Source organism: Mus pahari, chromosome 1 (genome assembly GCF_900095145.1).
Source record: "Mus pahari chromosome 1, PAHARI_EIJ_v1.1, whole genome shotgun sequence".
Lineage (NCBI taxonomy): Eukaryota > Metazoa > Chordata > Mammalia > Rodentia > Muridae > Mus > Mus pahari.
The window spans coordinates 49,813,024-49,837,540 of record NC_034590.1 but is presented as its reverse complement, the minus strand read 5'-3'; the positions used below and the strand labels follow the sequence as shown (position 1 = coordinate 49,837,540).

General features: G+C 41.3%; 1 protein-coding gene across 5 annotated transcripts in view; it reads left to right on the top strand.

Moving 5' to 3' along the window:
• Positions 1–24,517, top strand: part of Ntrk3 (neurotrophic receptor tyrosine kinase 3) — a 370,545-nt gene that overhangs the window by 248,442 nt on the left and 97,586 nt on the right. Inside the window, exons 13-14 of one of the 5 annotated variants that reach the window (XM_021200807.2) lie at positions 18,305–18,439; positions 19,987–22,044. The exons of the other annotated variants lie outside the window; for them this stretch is intronic. Of the exons in view, the coding sequence (XP_021056466.1) occupies positions 18,305–18,439; positions 19,987–20,105 (254 nt within the window). The 3' untranslated portion in view covers positions 20,106–22,044. Of the gene's footprint in view, positions 1–18,304; positions 18,440–19,986; positions 22,045–24,517 lie in introns of those variants that run through there. 5 annotated transcript variants of the gene reach the window in all.

Sequence of the window (24,517 nt, the reverse complement as noted above, 5' to 3'; positions counted from 1 at the left end):
GTGTGTGTGTGTGTGTGTGTGTGTGTGTGTGTGTGCAGGTTTCAGTATATCTAGAGACAGAAGCTACTGTTCTAACTTATTTTTTGAGGCAGAAATTTTTTACTTGGCTCAGAGCTTGCCTATTCGGCTAGATCTTGGTTTAGCGAGCCCCAGGGATCATCCTGTGTGTATTTAGGATTACCCACAGGCGTGTACAGGCACACTTGACTCTGTATGTGAGTGCTGAGTATCCGACCTCAGAGCCTTAAGCTCATGTGGTAAGCACTTTTCTGATTAAGCTGTCTCCCCACTTCCTGCATGTCAACATTTGGACAATGATCAGGAGTTTATCAGTCTATGTCCACTGACTATTATCTGGCATCTTTTTGAAGCCACTGACTTTGATTCTATTTCTGTGCTACCCCCACTAAGATCAACCAGAAGTGTAGACACCTACACTTTACCATTTTACCGCCAAGATGACTGAATATACAGAGTATTCATGAATCAATACAAAGACAGGTAATTTGATGGGGAAAAATGACCTAACTTTGTGGGTCAGGAGCTGATTATTAAAACAGCATCCCAATCAATATTCTTGAGTGGGATCTCACAGAAAATAGTGTAAATGTGTCAAGCTCTATGAAATCATAAAATGCATTGTTTCAAAATTTTCTTCTTTCCATTTATGGCAAGGGACATTGTATTAACCACCAGGCCTCTTTATATTTGCCATCTAAGTTCAGAATTCCATGAACTCAACGCAGGTCTTGGTAGACCACAGACTCCAAGTAAAGTGAACTCTACAGACAAAGCTCCTCCACACCAGCTTTGTGTGATGAAGATCGCGTATTCTTCATTGATAGAAACCTACATGGCTCAATACACAAAGTAGAATCAAGAAGAAGAAAGAACTATTTGCGTTGTTCTTTGCATAACCCACCTTTTCTGGAAAAAAATTTGAGGGATTTTGCAAGAACAAACATGGTAGTACAGCAAGATGAATGGAAATATTTGACAGTTTGGGAGAAACAACATAAAATAATGATAGGAATTAAACTGGTGACAAAATTAGATTATAAAGTACCTGTAGCAAGGGAAAGTCTTCAGATTTGACTGTGAACGTGGTGATAGTCAAGCACAGTGATAGCATCAGAAATTACCGGTTGATGTTAGAGCAAGAATGTATTTGCTTAGTGTCCAAAAAGAAACTTCTCTTTCCCCAGCACTTTATGGGGGTCAGGGTGAGGATGCAACAGCTTGGCAGCTTCCTAATGATACTTTATCAGAGCATTATTAGGGGTGTTCATTAAAACATTCATTGACACAAAGCAACAACTTTATGACCAAACTCATTTTGTGAAGTGGTGGGTTAAGGATGTAAGGGAGAAGCTGTCAATATACCCAGGGGGCATGCCACGCCCTGCCTGAAAGTGGATAACCTTGAGGCACCCATGGGGTTGTACAATACACTGCTTAGAAGTAGAAAACCTTGGGGTAACCATGGGGTTGTGCTGTATACGGCCTGAAATTGGAGAAACTTGGGGTACCCATGGGGGCTTGCCATATACTGCCTGAAAGTGGAGAACCTTGAGGAAGGACAGTGTTGGGGAGAGCAGAAATCTTTCTCTACTGCAGTGTTTCACATCTGAGGCTCCACGACCTGACATCTGAGGCCTTCGATGCTCACCCTCCTCCCTAGCAAGGCTTCCCCCTAGACTTATTGGAACCTGATTATGTGAGACAGTAAATCATTGAAGTCCAGAAAAAAATCTCATTTGACATTTTTATCTTGACTCTTCTGGGGGCCTTTAATTAGCATGATTGCTGTGCCGGCGATTGCTCCAAAGGACTCTGCATTGCTCATGGTTGGCATAATGGCTATTGAAGTTTCTCTAGTTACTGTTTCTGGTCATCTCGGAAAGTCTCTGATTAAAAGTAATTAAGCTCCTTAATAGGGCATAATAAGAGGCTGCTGGTAGTGAGTTTACATGAATTTTAAAAATGCATTAGAATATGAATTTATATGATTTTTAAAATATCATTTCTGTGAGTATGGTACAGGTTGTTTGCCCCATTGGTTCACATAGTGTTGGTGCACAGAACCATGGCACACACAGCCTCTGTGTGGGAACCTACAGTTGGCATAGCCACTGCCTCACAGCACAAGTAGCCAGGTGTCTATGGCCACATGGCTCACAGCTTGACTTTTTAGTCACAGCAGGCAGATGCGAAATTCTCTGCTGTTCTTTATTGTCTATGTGCTTTCAGCACAATTAGAACATGTGATGGTTGAAAACATAAGTGTGGTTAAAACACATGTTCCTACATCTACCAGGTCCCAAAGTACACGTGTAATCATGTTTGATATTTGGAAAGGGGTAAGGTCTTTGCAGTGAGTAAGAACATGATTGCCTTCACAGACTGTGATGTGTGATACCAGCTCACACATTCACATTCTTTTGGACTCTGGTACTTACGGGATGTGTGACATGTGTTTGACAATAGGGAGGGGTTTGGGGTTTGGAGTTAGAGCGTGTGAACAGCCAATCAGCATTCATGTAACAAGCAATCATCCTGTCCTTTAATGTCTCAGTGTCCTGCTTGTTCATGTGTCGAAGGCAGATAACATTCCATGACCTTTCATTGTCATGGAATATCAAATCAGAGAAGCTATGAGAGATGGCAATGTCAGCCACAGAGAGCTATGTATCCATTGCTGTGTTGACATCACCATTGCCTGGGGACTTGGAAGGAGCTGTAGACGAGATGGAAGAGATTCTACAGAGTTCAAAGCCATTGTTTACTTGTCCTTTCTTTGCTTTGCTTCTCCCTTTAGCTCTCATATGACTGAGTGGGTACAAACTGCCTGCAGGTCACTTTTGGAACCTGTTCAGGATCAGAGTGCAATTTAGGTTGAGTGTGTCCAGAAAATGACATTTACTTCCTGAACCTCTTAGATCCTGAAGTAAAAGTGACAACCTAAAGCTCCAGCTGGTACAAAACTGCAGGACACATGTCACCCAGATCTGCAGTGTCTCTGACCACCAAGGGAAGTCTGACCATCCCTGTAATGCAGATGAGAAGGCTGATCTCACGGAGCTGTTAGTTGCATGTGACTACTGCCTTAACGTGTAACTGAGAGTTTGCCCCTTTAACTGTTGCCACATTAGTCATAGGAATGACATTTACTCTGAGCTCCTCAATCAAGAGGGTTGTTGGCATCCCCTTTACAGAAGAGGAAATGGGCCACTGAGCATTAGATGTGCTGCACTGTCTCATCTCCTGCTGCCTGAAGTGGCAGATGTGCTTAGAATCATAGAAAATACAAAGAATTCTTACAAAACACCAAAGTTCCTAACTTACACTGATACCAGTCTTGGTTCTTCCACAGTGAGCGGGCTCTGGGCTGGAGTGTTCAAAGCTAGGGGTTGCCAGGATCTTAAAGCCCAGGTTTAAGGTTTCTAATTCCGGTTCTAAGTATTGATATAATCAGGGTTACATGCATGCACTCTGAGGTCTGTGCCGACTTATCTCTGGCTCCTTTTTGGAGTCCTGCAATGTTATTAATGGTCCTATTGCTATTCACACTAGAGAATTTTGGAAACGAGTCCCAGACCCTATTTCCTCTTTCCTCTTCTACAATTTAATCAATCATCAAGTTTTAGATTTGCATAAATTCTGCCTTTGGCTTTCTCTATAATGTTCCCCCCCCCCCCGCAACTCTGCTCTCCAGTAATCTCATCACTACTTTATTGCTCGTCCATTCTGGTACAGCCACCTTTAAAACCAAGTGCCAGCAGCTACAGCCTCCAGGTCCAATAGTGCCCATGCCTATTTTCTTATGGCTCTGGAGCAGAGCTAAGACTGGTATTTACATTTTTAAATGGTTGGACAGATTCAAAAGAAGAACCATCTTTTCTAGCATGTGAAAATTACATGAAATTCAAATTTTGGTGTCCATAAATAAAGTCAACTGGAATCCTGCCACTCTCATTCACTCCCTATTGCCCGATGATGCTTTTGCAGTGCCATGGCAGAGCTGAGCCATTGCAATAGAGACCGTATGGCTCACAAAAGCTTATGATATTTATGATCTAGCTGTTGCCCTCACTCTAAGTAGCATGGCCCAGCCTATCCCCTTCTGGACTTTCTTTTATTCCTCCATCCAGTCTATGCTCTCAAGTCATAATCTCTTTCAAATTCCTTGGGATTCTTTCATTGCCCAGACTCTTAAGTGTATTTATTGTCTGCTGCAAATTAATCAACTCCTTGGTCTCTCATCCCACAGCATTGCCCTGAAGAAGGCTGGTTCGATACTACACTTAGCTCCTAGGAATGTTCTAGCTCTCTCATCCTGAGCTATATTTAGGACAGGCCTTTTCTGCTATTTTTCTGGCTGCCTCCACCTCTACTCTAACACCCTGCGGATGGAGGCACATGGTGGATGAGTGTGGGCTGGTGGATTTGCCCATGCAGGATCTCCTTGGGTCACTGTATGTATGTTGTGAAATTTTACAGGACTTTTGGTCTCACAGACTTATACAAAATTGTTTTTAAAAACAGGTAACATATTTCAGCATCTGGAAACTGTTTTATAGCATGCAAGAGACAGACCATTGTTATCAGTCGAGGATGTATTACTTCATCCAAATCTGTCATGTTCATGTCTATATCTATCAAGCTATCATGTATCTGTCTTCATTTTTCTCTCTACCTATCACTCTGTCAATCTTCATCTATCTGTTTATTGATTTGTGCCAAGTTCTGTTTCTCAATTCTCAGTGCAGTGTAAATGCAGCATGGTCACATGGTTGGCGATGTCCCATTTCCACAAAATGATTCACAACTAGTTCCGTACATAGTGGTCCTGATCTCACTTACAGAGTCACTTCCTATTTCTCACTCGCTTCTGGTCCATGTTCAGTCAGATTATATACCTTGCTTTTCTTGGAATGCAATCCCTTATTTAGTTTGCTAAAAATTCCTTAACAAAGCACCATGTTTTAGAGCAGAACTAATCATAGCTTTGGGAGAGATATCCAAATTCAGTCAGTGTGTTAGCAGAGCCATGTTCCCATTAAAGGTTGGAGGACCAGATCCATTCCAGCTCTCTCCCAGCTTGCAATGATTTACTGGCAGTATTGGGCATCCTTTAACTTGCAAATGTTTCACCTCGTTCTCTGCCTTCATGCTTATGTAGTATTCTTGCTATGTCTCTGTGCTGTCTGTGTCTGTCTGTGTCTTTGTGTCTGTCTTTGTGTCTTTGTGTCTGTCTTTGTGTCTTTGTGTCTTTGTGTCTTTGTGTCTGTCTCTGTGTACATATATGTCCAAATTTCCTATGGCTTATTATGGTTTTGAAACAGTCTACATTGGATTCAAGTCCATCCTAATTATTTCACCTTGTTTCCAAATAAGGTCATATTCTGAGGTCTTGGAGCCACTAAAAGTATACCAGTAACTGCTCTTTATTTGCTTTACCTTTTCCATGCTGTGCCCCTGCCTTGCTTTGACATTGTGCCTCCATAGCTTTCTGTATTTCTCACTGCATCTTTCTTCTCCCTTGTGATCAAGTGATCCCTTTAACTGTAGGTAGGCACCTCTCCAGATGCCCACTTATATATTTCTCTTATCATACTTTTTATCATTGAGTCCAAGTTAACTATAAAAGTCCCAAGTTTTTTTTTTTTTCTTTTTATTTCCCCTGGCACTGGGAAGGTTGATGATCAGTTGTTTGCAAGTGTCCCTTTGGTAGGCTTAGAAAGGTGTGGCTCTCACATTCTTGGCACTGATTTTAGGATTCTTTTGGCAATAAGTTTTTATTCCCTGTTTTATTATTGTCTCCATTTCTCCAACTCTGTACATGATTATGGACATAGGAGTCCCCCAATGTGTATCAGTCATGTGAATGTTTAGAGCACAGTGAAGCTAGGCTTTGGGGGTTTGAGTAAGTATCTGTTTCAAGTTCTGTGGCCACCACAATGTGCCAAGGCAATGTGACCCTCACAGCGTGGGTCACAGAGACCCTCTGCAGGCACATAGATATAATGAACCTGCCATTTATTAGTATTTTTATTTTGTGGTGTTAAGGATGGAACCCAGGACCTTGTACATGCTGGAAAAAATGCTCCACCACTGAACTAGAGTCCTAGCCCTTATCTCCTGAGTATAATAATTCCCCTCCCTTCCAATGGATATTGTTCCTGTCTGAATGCATGTGTTCTCACTATTTTTTAAAATAAAGGTCAGGAGAAATCAATAGATTTTTTTTTTCTGACAGGTGTCTGGTAGATATCTTTTTCCCCTTCTTCCCCTTCTTGGTCATCTTCATTAAGTTCATTGTTATCTTTAATCAAGGGACTTTGGAGCCAATAAGGCAATGTATAGGCTTATGCTATTTAATTTTTAAGGATGTCAATTTAGAATGTACCAATGATCTGATTCTATTATTCCAGACCCTGTTCTAAGTTAATCTACTTAAAATTGATACAAGTTAGGATTAAGATTTTATTCATTACACTTCCTGCTAGTCTCTGGCCTTTGCTTCTTGCTGACTACATCCTGAACAATATTGCCACAGCCTCAAGACATGTCAGACACTCTGGGGTACCAGATGGGACTTGAGAATTTTGGTTCTAGGGGTCAAACAATCCAGTTTGACATAGGAGGAATTGGTGGTAAAGTAACTTTTTTTTTTATATACCTCAGAGAGTTATTTTGAGGCTAGCATAGTAATCATTTATGATCCTTCAAATTGTTTTCAAATGTCAAGATAGTAAAGTAGGATTTGAGAATAATATGATATATTGCTACATAGATTTCACACACCCAGAGAAAAATCAAATAGCATGGTTCTAAAAAAATAAGTCTATTCTTTAAAAATCTGGTTTATCTTTTAGGAAATAGCTTGAATTTTTCTTCTATGTAGTATGCAAAAGGTTTAGGAGCAAGGGAGCTAGGATGAGAAAGGCTGTCCTCAAATCCTGGCTCTGCATCCTGTGCCTCCATGAATTACTGAGCCCTTCCAGCTTTAGTTTTTCCATCTACAAATTGGGTGCCATAACCGTTTTCATGTCATAAAGGTGCCAGAAAGAGTGTATGAGGGATTCCTTGTGTGATATTTAACTTGTTGCCTGGGCAGGTGCAAATGATTATAGATATTGATTGTAAAGTTTTCTTTATTAAAAAAATGATTGAGAAGCAAGAAGGAAGTATATAAAAAGGTTTTATTATAGTGTATATATTTAAAATGGCTTCAGACAATCAAACAAATAACATAGACCTTCACAGGTCACTTCCAGGTGTTCTAAAGAAAGTGGTCTTAGACAATTTAGAGGTTGAGTAGGGATTGGATAAGAAAAATAAGCTTGAAAGTGAGTAACTTGGAGAGTAGCATTCCATAGGAGAGAGGGGGAAAGCTGAAATGTGCAAGGCATGGTCAAGTTAGACGTTTAACTGGACCAGGGGTAGGTGTATCGGGGAAGAGAGCATAAGAACGGGATGGTAGTTGAAAATAAGAATATGGTAAGACTGGAGTAGCAGCCTATATTTATGAGGGGTGTCGATGCAGGGATAGTTTCTCACAGGTAGCTTCTGAACCGGTGAGTGAATTTATGAATATGCTGTCTTCCTGATACAATTAGATATGTGACATGAATTAATATAATGAATGGAACCTGGAAAACATGTGGAGAAACCCCCAGTGACTTTAAAGTGGGAGTGGGTGGCGAGAGAATATGAGATGACACTTGGTAAAATGTGCCACATTTCAGCTGTTGAGCTGGATGCTTTTATTTATTTATTTTCTTATAGGGGAATCTGTGACATAGATAATAATATCCTCATCTAACAGGATGGAAATTGAGGCTCAGAAAAATTAAATAATTTACTCAAGTCTTTGGGGTCATATACAAGTGGTAGGTAGTAGAGAAGAGGGATCTGAAAACCAGATCTCTCTGTCTCCAGATTTTTGTGCTATTTTACAAAGTGGGGATTTAAATGTGTACATGAAATATCACAAAGTAAACACCTGAAACCTAACATTTGATTAAATACGGAGATAAGGAAGACATTGACAAGAAATGAGGATGACTCCAAATGTTTGCGTCTGGGTAAGAATGGCGGTGACTTTCAATAATTACCTTTTCAGCCATGGGGATTGATTTTTGATTGAGTGGAGCCTGAGATTCTTCACTTCTTGAAGTCTCCTAATGCTGCTACTGCAGGTGTTACTGCTTCTGATGAGGGTAGTGTGATCTCACAAGGAAATGTTGGACATTCAGGGGTCAGAGGACTGATCCTTGAGAAGACAGCGGAGAACGGATGGAATAGAGGAGCCGATAGAGAGAAAGGTCAAAAGTGATCAGAGTTGTGCAACTGTTTGGTGTTAGGGAACCAGGGAGTCACACTGTGAAGCAAGATCAAGTTGAAGAGAAGTGGACAAAATTTGGTCGTGGAGTCACCATTGGCAATCTTCAAAGGCTCTGTGTATGTATGGTGGATTTGTGTATGAGTGAGAAGATGTGTCTTTTCTGTGAACACCTAGAATTTACATTATGGAAAGGAAATATGAATATTCAGTAATAGTCGAGGTTAGGGTTGGAACTAAATCATGGAAAATCTTGATACTCACAGGATCTAAGGACAGAAAACGGCACGGAATAGCACAGTAAAGTGTTGGGCATTACTTATCACTTATTAGGTTAGAAACTTGACACATGGACATATCAAAAGATATATGTGGCCATATGTACATTTCTGTAAGACAGGAAATAGAATAGGAATGCCTTCAAATACTGGAGATGTGGGTAACTATGGATTTTGGGGAACATGTTAAAATGCCCCCGAACAGTGACCCTAATGTAGGAGTAGGTGGTAGGAAAGCATAGGCTTGGTAAAGTGTGTTTCAGCAGTTGGCCTGAGTGACTTTTTAAATATTAAGAAAGGATATTGGATGGAAAGTATCAGTAAAAATAGTTAATTTTGTAACCAAGGAAGTATTTTTTTTTCCTTGAGTGCAGAAAAAGAAAGAAAAAATGACTGGGTTTTGATCCAGATGGTACAGTAAGTTCATGCTTAGTGTATCTCCTCTGCACCACATATATAGCAATAACAAAAAACAAGAGATGTGGCTGTTCAGCAAAGCAAGTAAATAACTTTGTAGCCAGGGATAGTACTGAAGTAAAAGATGAGGACCAGAGTATTGTTCGTTCTTGTGATGGGACCAAAGTCTAGAAGCAAAATATGGGCACATAATTGTATTTACTTCTGAATGGATCTTCAGAAACGTGCATGCTTCAGACTTCCTAGATATCAGACTAGGAACCTCTGCTGTAAACCATGCACTGGAGACACAGATTTCTACAATAAGTAATGGAGCCCCCAGAAGGATAGTTTTCTCCTCTGGAAGCACAGTGAATAGGAATTTCAGAGCCTCTGGGAATAAAGGGAGAAGAGATGAAGATTCTGCCTTTTAGATAAGGCACTCATGTTATTGAAGTCTATTGTGCTGTATTCCCAGCATTATCCTGTAGGGGCTCCAAGCTAATAAGGGTTTGTTTTCAAAAGTTCCTAAAAAAACGCTACCAGGAAGCAATGTCAGCAACAGATTAGAAAACACAGGAGATCAGCAAGAGGGAGAATGAAGAAGAACATGAGGAAAAATTTACCACTCTCAAGGTGACTAATAACACAAAATTATAAAATATGTAAAAAGTCTAATGATAAGAATGGTTGTTGACTTAACTTTCATTCAAAAATAATCTGTACAATTTAGCCAATATAGTAAGACAAGAAAAAAAATAAAAGACTTGGAATGAGAGAGTTGAAAATTCTTATTGTGAATGGTGTATAGTCAGCCTATATACAATACAAAGGGGTATTTGTAAATTAACTACTGATTACGGTGTTCTGTAAAACTGCTAAAAACATAATAGATAAATAAAAATAAGTGTATTCCTACCCATACACTTCTGTAATACTAACACTCAAGTTGGTGAGATCAAAGGGGCTACAGGTTTAAAGCCAGCCTGCACTTCATACTGAATCCAAGGTCAGCCTGAGCTACATAGCAAGACTCCATCTAAAAATCAAGACAATGGCCAATGAGATAATGCAGAAGGTTAAGGATGCCAAACTTGACTTGAGTTCAATCCCAGCAATCTACAAGGTAGAAGGAGAGAATTTACTTCCACAGTTTATCTTCTGACCTCTACACAAGTACCATGGCACATGTCCTTTCTCCCACAAAACAAAACAAACAAAAGCACAACAACAACAACAACAACAACAACAACAACAACAGTATATTACATAAATACAATTAGAAAAATTAACTTTAAACAAATAACATTTGGAAAAATAAAATCAAATAAAACATGTTCATTAAAAGGTATAAGCACAGCAAGAGATATTCTGAGTTCTATATTATTCTGGGATAAATAAAAGATAGTAATGATTATAAAAGGAGTATGTGGAGAATTCTGAGAATATGGGGATATACCTACAATGTGGATATAGGCTGTAGGTTCCGTTTCCAGCATTACAAGAAAGTGAAATAGCAAAAATAAAATAAATCAAGTTAATGAATGAAGGCTACAGGCAGCAACATAGAAAGTGTCCTGTTTTGCTGCTTGTAGTGGTATGATGTGCTTGTAGACCCAGCACTCGAGTACTGAATACAAGAGGATCAGGAATTCAAGGCAATCCTTCACTATATAGCTATAGTAAGTAGATAATTGAATGCACAAACAAATAGTTATAGGAATCTGAATTGTTGTGTATGTCACTGTAATTAGTATGCAAGAGAAGAATCTATTCAATATAATAGTGATTATGTTACCTCATACCAGCCACTCACTGACAACATGAGTGAAATTTAAAACGTTAGGAGTTTTCCCAACTTCTTATTTTAAAGTAATTTTCAATCGTCAGAAATGTTTTAATAGTCAATAAATTGCATTGTGTTTTTCCTTCATTCAGCATCTGCCATTGTAATCATTCTTTTTGTCCAGACACATGAGAACTAAGAAACCAGTACTGGTACAGTCTGGTTAAGTAAAGTTAATATTATTCTGATTTCATAATCCCCTGCTCCACTGTCTTTTCTCTGACCCATGCTGAATTTGGTGACTGGATCTCTTTCGTCTCCTTGATCGGGTTTTATGTAGAATGTATATCATTTTAGGCTTATCAACTGGGACCGGAGTGGTGACTTTGGAGGAGGAACACCATAGAGACAGTATGATCACATACATCAAGATGAATAGAATACTTAAACACATGAGTAACCACAGGGACATAAACCCTGATCAACTAAATAGCTAGGAAATTTGCCAGGTTTTATTAAAATTGTACAATTTTCCCTTTTCCTGCTCTTTAGATATTCACCAAGAACAGTATACTTAAGAGAGAGGAGTTAAGTTCTACATCCTTGAGTGAAGAGCTCCTTCATAAAGCATTTAGAATTCTTCTGTATGGAATATAGTTCTTTAATAAGAGAATATGACTTGTCTTTGAGGAAACTTGTTGCAATTCTTCTGCTTCCAATACTAGAGTGGCCAGATTGAAAGCCTATACCAACACATACAGCATATGACTGTATTAATTTAAATCCTAAAAACATTTGACCTTTTTACAAAGTTAAAGAACCATCAATAAGCTAAGAGAACTCATTCTGGTGTGTGCAAACAACAGAAAATTTGCATACAGAATAATTAAAATTCCCCAAATATGAAAAGGGCAACACCCACGTTTTCAACTTAGAAATTTATGTTGCAATTACAAGGTATTATCTACCACTGATCAGTTTGGAAAGACAACAATATCAGGTATGGAATTAGATGGAAAAATGTTTCTCCACTTAGTGATTTCAAGAATATGAATTTTATGGACTTTGGGAAAATATTGGGCAATAGACTAAAGGATTTTGATACTCCAAAGGAACATTCTCAAAAGATGTGCTTCTCAAATGTTTCTGTGCACAGGGATCACCTGAAGAGCTTGTTAAAATGCAGATGTTGATTCACTGATCTGGAAGCACCTTCATTTCCACTAAGCTCCCAGCTGTTGCTAAAGCTGTTAGTGCATTCACATACTTGCATTTGAAAAATAAGACCCTAGAGCAGAGATCTCAAAAGATGCCAGTCTGACTCCTGCCTGTTTTTGTAAATGAAGTTTTCTGGTGTGTGTGTGTGTGTGTGTGTGTGTGTGTGTGTGTGTGTGTTCTGTTTCCTTTTGTCTGTGGCTGCTTCCAGGCCACACTGGCATTATTTGGTAGGTGTGAAAGGGACTATACAGTATCCATATCCATTTTCTACCTGGCCCTTTACAGGAGACTTACTAACTACTGTACCAAAGTGTTGCCCCCATAGGTATGTAGACTTTTTCCATAAAGATTATTGAAACTTTTTTTGAATAATAGAAACATAAAAAACACTAGCATTTGATAGAACTGGAAACTAATTTGTAACATTAACTCAATGAATGCTCTCTACTAAAAATCAATAAATGAAGAACTGGGGATATAACTCAGTGGTAGAATTCTTGCATACCATGCAAATAGCCCTTGGTTCCATTCCTGGCATCATAGGAAAATACAACAACAAAACTAAATAAAGTTAATAGATGAAAGCAAATGTATCAATATCAGTAAGCATCCTGTTTTGCTAGATTTGGTTAGGTAAACCTGTAAGCCGAGGAACAGGTGAACAAGGATCAGGACTTCAGGTCAAGTTACCTTTATGTTATAGGGGTAGAATACCCGAAAGAAAGCCGCCAAAGGGAGAAAAAAAATCTATTTTAGCTTATGGTTTCAGAGGACTAGAGTCCACCAATATGGCAAAAGCACAGCAGCAGTTAGGGGAAGTCTGGTGGCAGGAGCAGGCATCTGGCTTATCATATGCTCATACTTTTGTCCATACACAGGAAGGAGAGTGAGAGAAAAGGGGGATAGGAAGTGAAATGGGGCTATATAATAAAAGCCCACTCCTATGAGACACTTTCTCTACCAAGAGTCTACTTCCTAAAGGTTCCTTAACTTTCTTAGAGAGCGCCATCAACTGGGGAAAAGATTCAAATGCACAAGTCTATGGGAACGTTTCTTATGCAAATTACCATATTCTTCAATTTATAGTAGCAAGTTTGAGTCTAGCTTGACTATATGAAACCTTGTCTCACAAAACAAAGATCAATCTTATTTTAGATTTGAAAGACTAGGCAAGATAATATTATAATCTGGCTATGGGCATATACATAAGTGAGTGTGCCTCTGTCAGTCATTTATTTCAGAACAGTGGTTACCTTTGGTCTGGGGAAACAAGATATTGGATGCACACAGGTGGATTATTGGTCAAGGTTAGAATAGACTGTCTTCAAAAGATCTGAAAAGATGGTACCAGAAGAGTTAAAATTGTTAATGCTAGGCACTGGGAACAGTTTTGATGTTATGTACATTTTACTGATATTTTAAACATTTGAAAAGAATTCAAAGAAACAAGAAACAGAAAAACAGAAAAAGGCATAGTTAATGTAAAAGATATTTTGAATTGAGGGAAAGAAATGCAGATAGACTATTAATACCTAGGTTTTCTTTTCTCTTAATTGATCAAGAAAGAGATGTCCAATGACCTCATGTTATCCCACATATAGCAAGTTTTGAGAATAGTAAGATGTTTTATGATATTGCTCTAGAGAGTATGGAGTTCTTTTCATTTAGAAAGGTGACTTTATTCATGTCATGGGACGGAACTGACTTTGCTTTTTGGAGGGCTAACAGTTTACTTATATAAGATCAGCCTATTTGGGGGATAGTTTTAGTAATGCCAAGGGTGCTATCCCCCAGAATGGCTTTCCCCTTTTGTATGAGGCTCTTCTAGCACTTTTTAGGAATGAGCCAAGAGCTCCAAGATCTTTCCAGGATGCATGCTTCTCAGAATCTCAGTGTTCTGTGCATTTTATCCAGACTTGGTTGCCTTCCCATTTGACCTGCATGAGCATGATTGCATGATGGGGTGCATTCAGCCGTAGCCCCTTCTTCTGAGCTAGCTCCATAAAACTGAAACCAGATTTAGTCTTCTTGGCCAGTGGTTTAGGAAATCTCACTCCATACTTTGCCAGCAGTATTGGGGCATTCTATATTGAAGATTGGAGACTATGTTCAATATTTGTCCATGAAGTATATGACAGTGATATTACAGGAGCCATTACACTTCTGCATCCTATAGAAACATTTGTAATGTTTTTTTTAATGATATTGTCTGTACTGTAGGAAATATAACAGCTGCATTTAAATTCCCAAGGACTGCTTCTTACATACCTTATCCACACCAGGCACTATGGATGACACAATTGCCACATTCCCTTCTAGCAATGGTATCTTGGGTGGCACACAATATGTTTTCTTTTGTTTAAGAATTACAGTTATTTAATGGATATGCATGTACATGTGTGTGCATGCATGCACGTGTGTTTTTGCCAGGGTACATGAATAAGTGTAAGAGGCCAATTTGTGTGAGTTGCTGCTCTCTTTCCACTCTATGAATTTCCAGGATTAAACTCATGTCCTTGATCTTGGATGAACCTTTATCTGCTTAGTCACCTTGCCAGCCAAAATATAATTTCTTATTGAGAACCTCATCCCTCCTCTGCATACAGCTGTGTTCCTGAGCTGTCCTGTATCTTTGAGATGGCAGGCTTGATCTTCTGCTATACATTTCCAGGACTTCTTATGTAACTGTCAACCATGACCAGAGAGAGAGTTAGTTTTGTATTAACAGGACACTCAGTGAATGCTGAATGTCATTACCTCTAGGGTGTTTTCTAATATACAGGCATAGCCTGATGGTTTCTAAGTACCAGACTCAGGTGGGAAGACCGGTAATTCAGGTAACTAAGTGAAAGGGGAGAGGAACCCACAGAGTGGTGGGATATGGTAAACCACACAACTCATCCACAGAAGATGGATACCATTTGCCTTAGGTAATCACTACTGTGTAAAAAGGTTGGTTCAGCTTTGCCAGAACTCTTGGGTTTTTAAAACAATCTACAAATAGGGATATTTTAAGAGTGGAATCTTCTGAATATTAAATGTTGGAAACGAAGTAGAACTTCAAGATGTTTAAAAAAATTCATGTTTTGGGGGTAGGAGTAGGAGGGGAGGAAGAAATTGAGAGTCAAGGTAAAAGAGAGAGAGAGAGAGAGAGAAGAAGAAGAAGAAGAAGAAGAAGAAGAAGAAGAAGAAGAAGAAGAAGAAGAAGAAGAAGAAGAAGAAGAAAAGAAGAAGAAAAGAAGAAGAAGAGAGAAGAGAGAAGAGAGAAGAGAGAGATCAAGGAAGGCAGTTCCAGGACCCTGTGTGGCCTATGGTCTATGTTTGCTATCTTGAATTAAAGAATCAAAGATGAATTTTAAATGGTCTAGTCTGCTGCCAGCAAGGCTAGGATTCAAGACTTGACAACTCAAGCCAACAATTCTGGATTTTTATTGAATTAGATTATAGGAGAAGAAAGATCTTAAATTCCAAAGAGCAAGTTCCCCATCACAGTAAAGGTCTAGCACAGCACAGTCCTAACCCATTATCCCAAGGATCTTCTCCCCATGAATTTGGAGGCGATAACACCCAGGCCAAAAAAAGAAAAAAAAAAAACACAAGATATTTACCTAGGAGGGAGCTTTTCTTCAACATGGTGAATTCTTCTGCCCACCCTGTTCAGTGTCCAGTGTATAGTGGCTAGGCCAGGACACTGGACCAATCCCTGCTCTACCCACTATGCTAGGCTTTCCCATCCTTGTTGTGATCATGGCTGTTCTGAAAAATTCTCTTCTTGCCATACTCCTTAGTGCCTCTTCCTCATAAGTTATTTTTCATCTTCCCTAACCTGAACTCCAGGAAATCATAACCAAATGCAGTTAACATCTAGATGGAGTTTGGGATTCCAAACTGGAAGGTCTCAATCCAAACGGTATGTTCTTGCCAGAATGCGGCAGGGGCAGGGGGTACAGAATCCAGGGAAAAGTGGGTCTGTGATGTGCCATGTGAGAGGAGTGGAATGGTGTGGGACTATGTGGCTCTCTAGCTATAAGAGCTGTTTGTGAGAAAAGAAAGCCCAGCTGTATATCTATTGCTGGAGGGGGGATGTTCTTCTCCCCTGGAGAATGTCTTAGCTGCCACTGTCTTGGCTTTCTCCCTACACCTCTTCCTAAGAATTGGTTTTCATTCAGGGACCGTATTTCCAAGTATGTAATTTCAACTACTTTGGAGTTAGAAAGATCTATGTTAAAATTCAAACTGCTACAAGATAACATTAGAGGGTTTTGAAAACATTGTTAAGTTTATACAATACGTGTTTGAAGATGGTGCAGGATAATCGATTAACCTTACACGATGGCTGGCATAATAATGAATCTCTGGACTCCGTGGTATGTCTGCTGATAGGGGCTTTGCTTTAGGCTCTTTCTTTATTCCTGGGTCTGCTGGAATCGTGGCTCAATAACAGTTTACTCCTTCTAGCCATTGGAGAAAGGTGGGGGAGATTCTCACAAGGATGACATACTGACTGGGAGAGGGTAGCCCTCCTTCCCATGCCCTTAACACCAGAGCCCTATGCATCTCAGTTCATTCTTGTGATGTAATAACTCTAAATGACAAATACAGTTGAAGAAAGAGGACAGGAAAGTTATCCAGTGGTACCTAAAATAAGCACTTCATGAGTAGGCTAGGTAACAAAGGGGAACAGAAGGAGAAGCCCATGTGATTCCAAAGTTAGATGAAGTAAGTGTAGGCAGAAGACACAGGAAGATGCTCATCACTATCGATGCTAGAGAGGTGCTGGCTGCTAGTCAGTCTGAAGGATGGAGACCGTAGCCAGGAAGAGATGTTTGGGGTTTATACAGCTGTTGGGAAATGGGTTTGAAATCTCGGACTTTCTTTTGCATTACACATCCATGGGGACTGAGTTTTCTGTGCTGCTGAGAATATCAAGGACTTGGCCTTGCATAGTTATTCTGTTCTTAGTTCATTGGAGGGTAGGTTCCAAGACCTCTCACTCAATCCTTTTGGGTGTTCCACATCCCTTTCCTCCTAGCTGCATCCCTTAACAAGCCCCTTTCCTTTCCTGGAGCAACCCTAGCATTTCTGGCTTGCTTTTCAGACTTAGACAATCCCTGATGTCTAGGCTCTGTTCTGAATTACAGAGAGTCTGTAAGTTCCTTCATGCTGGATGACTGTGGGGAGAGTGACTGCTGAGAGATAGAAGGTTTTTTGTTTTTTATATTTTGCTGAGCCACCTGTGGGCAAGACCTTCTTAATAAGGGTGTTTGCCTCTCTTTAGCCTTCTCTCTGCCCAACTAGCTTTGCCTTACATCTCCTATGGGCCAAGTCTTTTCCAACCTCCTCCAAGCAGATGTCTTCCCTTCATCTTCTGGGGTTGTTATAAGGAGTGGGGGCAGGGGGCTGCAGGAGTTTGGAGTGGTGCCTCTTGTGCTATCAAGCTTCAGCTTTTAGAAACTTGGAAAGGCTCCACCTGTGAAAGAGTTCCAGAGAAAACAAACTTCGGATCCCGGCTCATATGGGAAAATGTCTGTGTTTGCAGAGGCAGCTTTAGGGACATTGGCAGGAACTGTGGCAGGTTTGGCCTTGGTCTGCAATGAATCTGACATAGAGCCTTCCTGGACCCATGGATGCTGTATGGTCTCTAGAGGAGAGATCCCTCTCAGAAGTTCTAATGCTATCTCCTTCGTGTGGTTGCCTTAGAGTCTCCACTGAAACTGTAACCTTTGCTGTTCCAGAGGTTCTTGCTCTGATGATAGCAAGAAGGATTTGAAGGAGCAAGTCACTCCCTTTATTTTACCATCACACTTTATCATATCACTTCCCTCTTGGACATTTCTTCTATGGGATAAGAAGTCAGAAAGGGCATCTTGGGTCCAGCTGAATCATCTCCCATTTCATAAAACTCTTCCCCTCCCCAACACAGGAATTGCACCTGGGATAATAACAGTGGGAATAATTTGGGGGTGTTAAAACTATTAAATGGAATGGGTTATGGTCAAACAGGTTAGGAAAAGGATTGGGCAGAATTTATGGTGATGGCAATTTTTTTCCCTGATCAGTTTTTTATTCCTTGATCAGTTTGATAATTCCACTGTGTGATGCTCAGGAAAATGATTAGATTTTATACATCAAATGAATCAGGCAAAGCAGTGTGGATACAGGCGCTGGGGGCACTTGATTTCTGTTTCCAGCATTGTGCATTTAAGACGATTTCCCCAAGTGTTTGGACTTGGGGTTTACAACTGACCATTAATCCCCCATGTCTGCCTCTTCTGCCAGGGGTCTTTTCAAACATAGACAATCATGGGATATTAAACTTGAAGGACAATAGAGATCATCTAGTCCCATCAACTCACTATATATATGAGGAACCTGAGGTCCAGAGTGGGGATGTGTCTTACCCAAGGTCACATGGTGAGTTACTTCCTTTGACATCTTTGTATGAAGTAAAGCCCCTTCTCCTACCAGTTTTGATTCTTAAGACCCAAAGATCCATAAGCCCCCAGAGGACTATGTTATAGCTAGGGGTCCAAGTTAAAGTTAGTACTCAAGTCCCTTGAGTGACAGAAATTTGTTTTCAGAGGAGGAAGCCTCCTGAGGATAAAGTGAGGGATGTAGGAAAGCAAGAGAGGGACCATGGCCTGAAGAGAAGCAGTGGCATTATAAACCTTGTCAGCAGGCTTCCCAGATGTCTGGAATTCCTGCTCTGCCTTGGCATGTGCCAGAGATGCCCTGGTTGGGGTTCAGGGTGGAACCATGGAATCACAGCCCATGAAAAACTGAACTTCCCCTTAACATGACATCATGAACAAGGGAGATACCTTCTATTTTCATAACCTGATCTCACTCCTTGCAGACAGAGGTAACATGACAACCAAAATGACTCATCCCTACTTTGATCATACTGTGTCCTAAGTAGGGGGAGCAAGGAAATCTCAGTACAACTGAACTCTGTCTTAGTCTCTCCCCAATGTATATACCCGACACTCGGGTCCTCATGGTGAGCTCTCCATTCCCAAATACAGCTTTCTTAGAAAGCTGGGTTTTACCTGTTCACCTGCTCCCGTCCCCCATATATAAATAGGTATTTTTACAATCTGGAATTGATTGAGCCATCTGTTTCTGGATTTCATACCCATGTCTATGGACATCCTATTCAGTCCCTAGACATGTGGCCAAAAAGGAACCAAGTTGTCATGGGAGTTTGCTTTTCTGAGGAAGCTCATCATGACCTTGTGGCCAGCTATATCACTTTCTTCCTCTGTGATGGCTCTAGCCCCTGTAAGACATGAGATTATTGGAAGATTGAGGTCTTAGACATTTTCTAAGCCTTTCCCAGCTCTGGCAATATAAGGTGAGAGGCTAATGAGAAAGTGTATATATAGGTTTGGGAGTATAGTACCCTTACCTCCTTGTGTAGTTCAGAGTGGTAAGACATTTAGTTCTTAGAATTAGACCCCTAAGGACATTGAGTTCTGAAAAAAGCACAGCCTTCTTCCCCAAATCCTCTGGCAATGAGAGTGTACATGCACACCCCCTTTCCCCCCTCCCAAGGAGCTCATTGTCAGGGTTTCTTCTACCCAGAAACATGCTCGTAGACCAAGACTCCCTTAGATGAGTCTGCTGTACCCTTTCCATGCCAGTTCCAGGGCAAACTACCCGTGGAAGGCGTGGTCACTTCCCTCTCTTGGTTTAGCGAAGGTCCCAGCAAAATGGAGTGTTTCCCATTTCTCTGAGCACACTTGTTTTAAGTTATCCCTACCCCTATCCTTCCCTTCTGCTGGCAATTCATTTTGTCTATTCCCAGTATATACCTGTATCTATAGTTATAGATTTTCCCCCCTTTCGAGTTCCCTCTCTGTTTCCCTTCTTAGTTTTGATCTTCTTTGGGGGTTTTGGTTTTTACTTTATTTTGCTTTTTTCTGTTTTTCTGTTTTTTTTCTTTTTGTTTTTTTTTATAGGTTTCAGAGAAATTATGTTGAATCCAATAAGCCTTTCCGGACATTCCAAGCCTCTTAACCATGGCATCTATGTTGAGGATGTCAATGTTTATTTCAGCAAAGGACGTCATGGCTTTTAAAAAAAAAAACAAACTCCTTTTAAGCCTCCTTGTTCTGATGTCACCTTGGTAGGATGGGCCCTCTGAGAGGTTGGAAGCGCTAGGCGTTGCTCTTTTTGGATCCAGGGATGCTAAATAGAAACTGCATGAGCCACCAGTGCTCCCACACCTTTTACCACCACTGAGATGGGCGTGTCTCCCATCGACCACTGGCAGGTTGTTGCCCCTCCCTCCTGTCATCACTGTGCTCCTTTTCCTCCGGCCTCCGAGGCAACTCCTGCCAACGTCTTTAGAGCCAATAAAGAGAATCCAAACCCAAGCACCAGGAGCTACCTTTAAAACACACTAGCCATTCTCTTGACCCAGCCATCACGAGAAAGCCTGAAGTCCAGCCGTGTTCCGGTCTCACTTTCCTGCTTGGAAGCATGGGGTCTCCATGCTGTCCTCTCAGTGACGTCATCACCCTGCAACCTCCAGTGGGGAAGACTCACAGAGAGCTCTTAAGCAGAGGTGGAGATGGCGCGGTAAGAGGAAGGGGAGCCAGGCCCAAGTGTTGGCAACAGATTAGGTCTCAGAGGGAAGAATGGAAGACAGTCATTGTTGTTGGTTTATTTTTATCTTTATTTTTTGTGTATGTGTGTGTGTGGAGAAATATCATACTTTTTTTGTGGACACACTTGCCCCCCACTTCTTCTTCTCTCTGGAATGGCTCACAGTGAGCGCAATGTTAGAAAGTTCTTTGGAAAGAGTTTTTGCTGGCTCCACCTGGGTCCCTAGAGCTACAGTTCTGACAAGCATTGGCTACAGAAGGTCTTGCCTGGGAATTGGCCATCCTACTAGGACCACAAGGGACCAAGGGAATCAGGGGACCAAGACCCTTCCTCCTAGCCCGTGATCTCGGGATTGGCTCTCCTCCCCTACAGTCACTTTCTCTTGACTCTGAGAACCTTTGGAACCCAGTGGAATCATCCTGTCAAGGTCAAGATGAACTGAAGGGGAAGAGAAGTAAAAACCTGGCCTCCTCCAGCCCCTCCCATGGCACCGATGGGCGTGTCATCCTGGTCTCTGGTCAATACATGTGTTCACTTTGCTTGCTTCCGCTCATGTCTTACTCCACAGCCATCCTCTCCCAAAGAAGGGTTGTTCCCCAATTTTCAACTTGGCCCTCTGGGGAGTGGGGGAGGGGTTGATAGTTTTTTTACATCATAGGAAAGGCATGTTTGCAGAGTGTGAAAGCCCAGCCAGGTTGGCTGAGTGTCAGCTGAGTGGATTCTGGCTTGGCCCAACTCTTCCCAGTTCCGTGGAGGTCCCTGTTATGGGGAAGGATAGTGGGCATGCCCAAGTTCAGTTCTTGAGACAACATGGTGGTTACTTAATAACCAGTATGTTCTAATGTAGTGTTGCAGAGCAGTGAAAGACAGAGCATATGCTTTTGGTAAATTGAGCAAATCTATCTGTGTGCTAAAGATACTACTCAGGGGTTAGACTCCTTAGCACCTGTAGATGGTGGATCATCATGCCAGGTCCCTAGCCGGATGCTCTGGATACCTCTGAGGGGTACATAAGCATGCAGCTTTCCAAGTTCTTTCCCAGGACACAGAGTGACTTCCACGGTGTCACTTTAGGTACAGGGTTCCTGAAGGGCCCCTAGTCCTTTATAGCACTGCTCCCCCTGCTCCCCATGGTTCTAGGTCAGATTCCTCCCCATCACACCCAGATGACCCCTCTGGTTCAGATCTCCTCCTGAGTGTGGCTTTAAGGAGTAAGCTTGAGGAAGATGTTTTTAATTATTGTAAATCATGACCTCATTTCCAGCCTCCCAGGCTCCATCCATCGCAGCATCTTTTATTCTGGCATTTCTTCACTTTGTGCTATGACAATGGGGCATTGTGTTTCCACAGAGACTTATAGGAGTGTTCAGTGTATAGTTTCTTAATAAACACTTTATTTTCTAATGAAATGACTGCATCAGACCTCTTATTTGGAAGTTTTGCAAAGAATATTAAATTGTGGCAATTCTAGGCTGCCCAGAATTTGTTTTCCATGTTGATATTACTTTTCAGCAGAAGTTTCTAGCACACTTCTGCTAGGGACAGGGTTTTATAATATGTTCCATCTGTTGGGTTCATGGAGACCCCTCCAGGTACCTCAAATTCCTACAATGGAGTGCTTTTTCATCTTATTAGGTACCTAGAGATGTTCAGTGTTTGTCATTACAGAGTGTGATAGGCAGACGCAAGATTCAAACTCAATTCCTTTAGTTACTACTAGAGCTATTGATATCCTTGGTACTTGGGGAGTTTTCTGCTATTTGAGAAGCTAAGACTCGTAGAAGTATTATTTTCAGAGCTGCTGTACAAAGGGACCTGGGAATTGGGATGAGGAGCCTTTCTCTTTGATGTATCAGCAAGCCCGTGGGGTTCTCCCTCTGGCAGAATATCTTTTTATCTTTCCTTACTTAGAAAAAGATTATTCTCTGAAATTACTGACCAAGCTCTTTACACATGCACATATACAGAAATATGTACATGCACACCCACAGTCACCTTGGTTTGGCTGTCTTGTCAGGGTCTACATGGGCTTCCAGAATGTGGAGGACACTCTCTGGATCCTACTGGAAGTTAAAAACTGAGTTGAGGGGGTGTATATCTTTAACCAAGCTTGGATCCTGGCCTCAACACAAGTGTAAAGGCTAAAAAAAAAAATGCCTTCTGTACTTTGTTTCTTTTGGGGAGGAATGCAAGCAAGAGAACACGTGTTGGGGAAAGGATAGTAGGTGGCTATGGACTCTTCTCTGGGCCCCACTGGGACTTGTTGGAACTCCATCATGTGGGAAGTAAAGGAGAAAGAAGCCAAGGTAGGTGGGAGGTATGGCAGTGTTGCTAAAACGAGATTGGTACCTTTCTGTATAACATCGCTCATTTTATTTTCTACACATGTCTGATTGAATACTTCCTGCCCTAACTGCAAGTATGTGTCCATGAAAGCGGTCTGGTTTAGAGGCTGCCCTAAGTCCCACTTTTGCATATCCTTTGAGGTTCCAAGATTGGTTGGGGCAGAGATTTCTGGTATTCAGGATTATCCTTGGGACCAAGGAAAGGGTCATGAATTCAAGGGAGGACTTTGGTTGTTCATATGAGTAATAGTGAAGTTGTGAATTATCCCATGCGTGGCACAGACAGTGGGTGGGACTAACCCCTGAGAGGACGGAGAGGGGGAAACATGAGTTTGTTAGCATGGAGAGCTCTTCTTAGGGAGCAGGACACAAGAGGAAAGCACAGAGCTGTGGTTCAGAGGTTCAGAAGCAAGAAAATAAGGGGATCTTTGTATGGTGGCTTCTATTTTACCAGTGAGGTATGGGGCAAGGTCGTATGCCATGTGTGAGAAGATCTAGTAAGAGTTGAGAAGATATACAATGGCATTGAAAGACACTGTCATGAATGCCAGAGATGTGCAGGAAGGTTTCAGGGCAGAAGAAGGGCCTGGATGAGTTTGATAAAGAATGTCTCATCCCAAGGGGTGTCATTTCTGTGGTTTCCTGCTATGTGTTAATGAGATTCTCCCCATTAGACCTTGGGGGCAGACAGACTCCCAGAGAATCCATCCTTCCAGAAAGGTTGCCAGATTGGATGGCTAAGGAGCATCACCAGTCAGACCTGCAGTTTCCTCACCTTCTTGGTTCAGAGCTCACTGATAGATGTTCATGGTGACTTTCTTAGGCTTAAACGTGTGGTTTGATCTTAAGAGATTTCTGTAGTAGAACATCATGCCTGGCTAACCCATGGGCCCAGCATGTTTGTCAGGCACTTTCTGGTCTTTATTCTGGAGTGGTATTTGAGAGGTGCCACTTGTGTGTATTGGAGATTGTGGAACTCAACCCTGAGCTTACTCTATTGGGTACCTTTGAGTGACACAGCATACAGAGGCTGTGCATGAGGCAGTGTTGTGTGGCCAGTTCATGGAACTAAGGGCTAAATACTTCAAATTAGGTTCACAATAGAGCACTTGTGATCATTACCCTGTTTATTATAGGAAACACCTACTCAAAAACAGAATTTTTCTATCCATGGGAAAGTGAGGCTCAGGCAAAGTCAGTAGCCACCCTGGGTTTCCATAACAATGGTACCATAGGGTATGCCTGTATCCAGGGTACTCTTGGTTATTCTTTTATCCCCACAAAACTGCCTCCTTTCTGCTCCTAGAGGCTTTACCCTGATAGCGCTCTACCCTCTAACTCAAGATATGGTTCTTCATGCATTATCCCCTGCTTCCTTATGGAACTGTCTTTGAGATCTCCTACTGCCATATAGTTCTTTCCAAGCAGAGAACAAACACTAAGTAGCTTCCAATTAGAAGCTAAGAAGCTGGCCTCTGAGCTTCCCAGGCTCTCTCTCTCTCTCTCTCTCTCTCTCTCTCTCTCTCTCTCTCTCTCT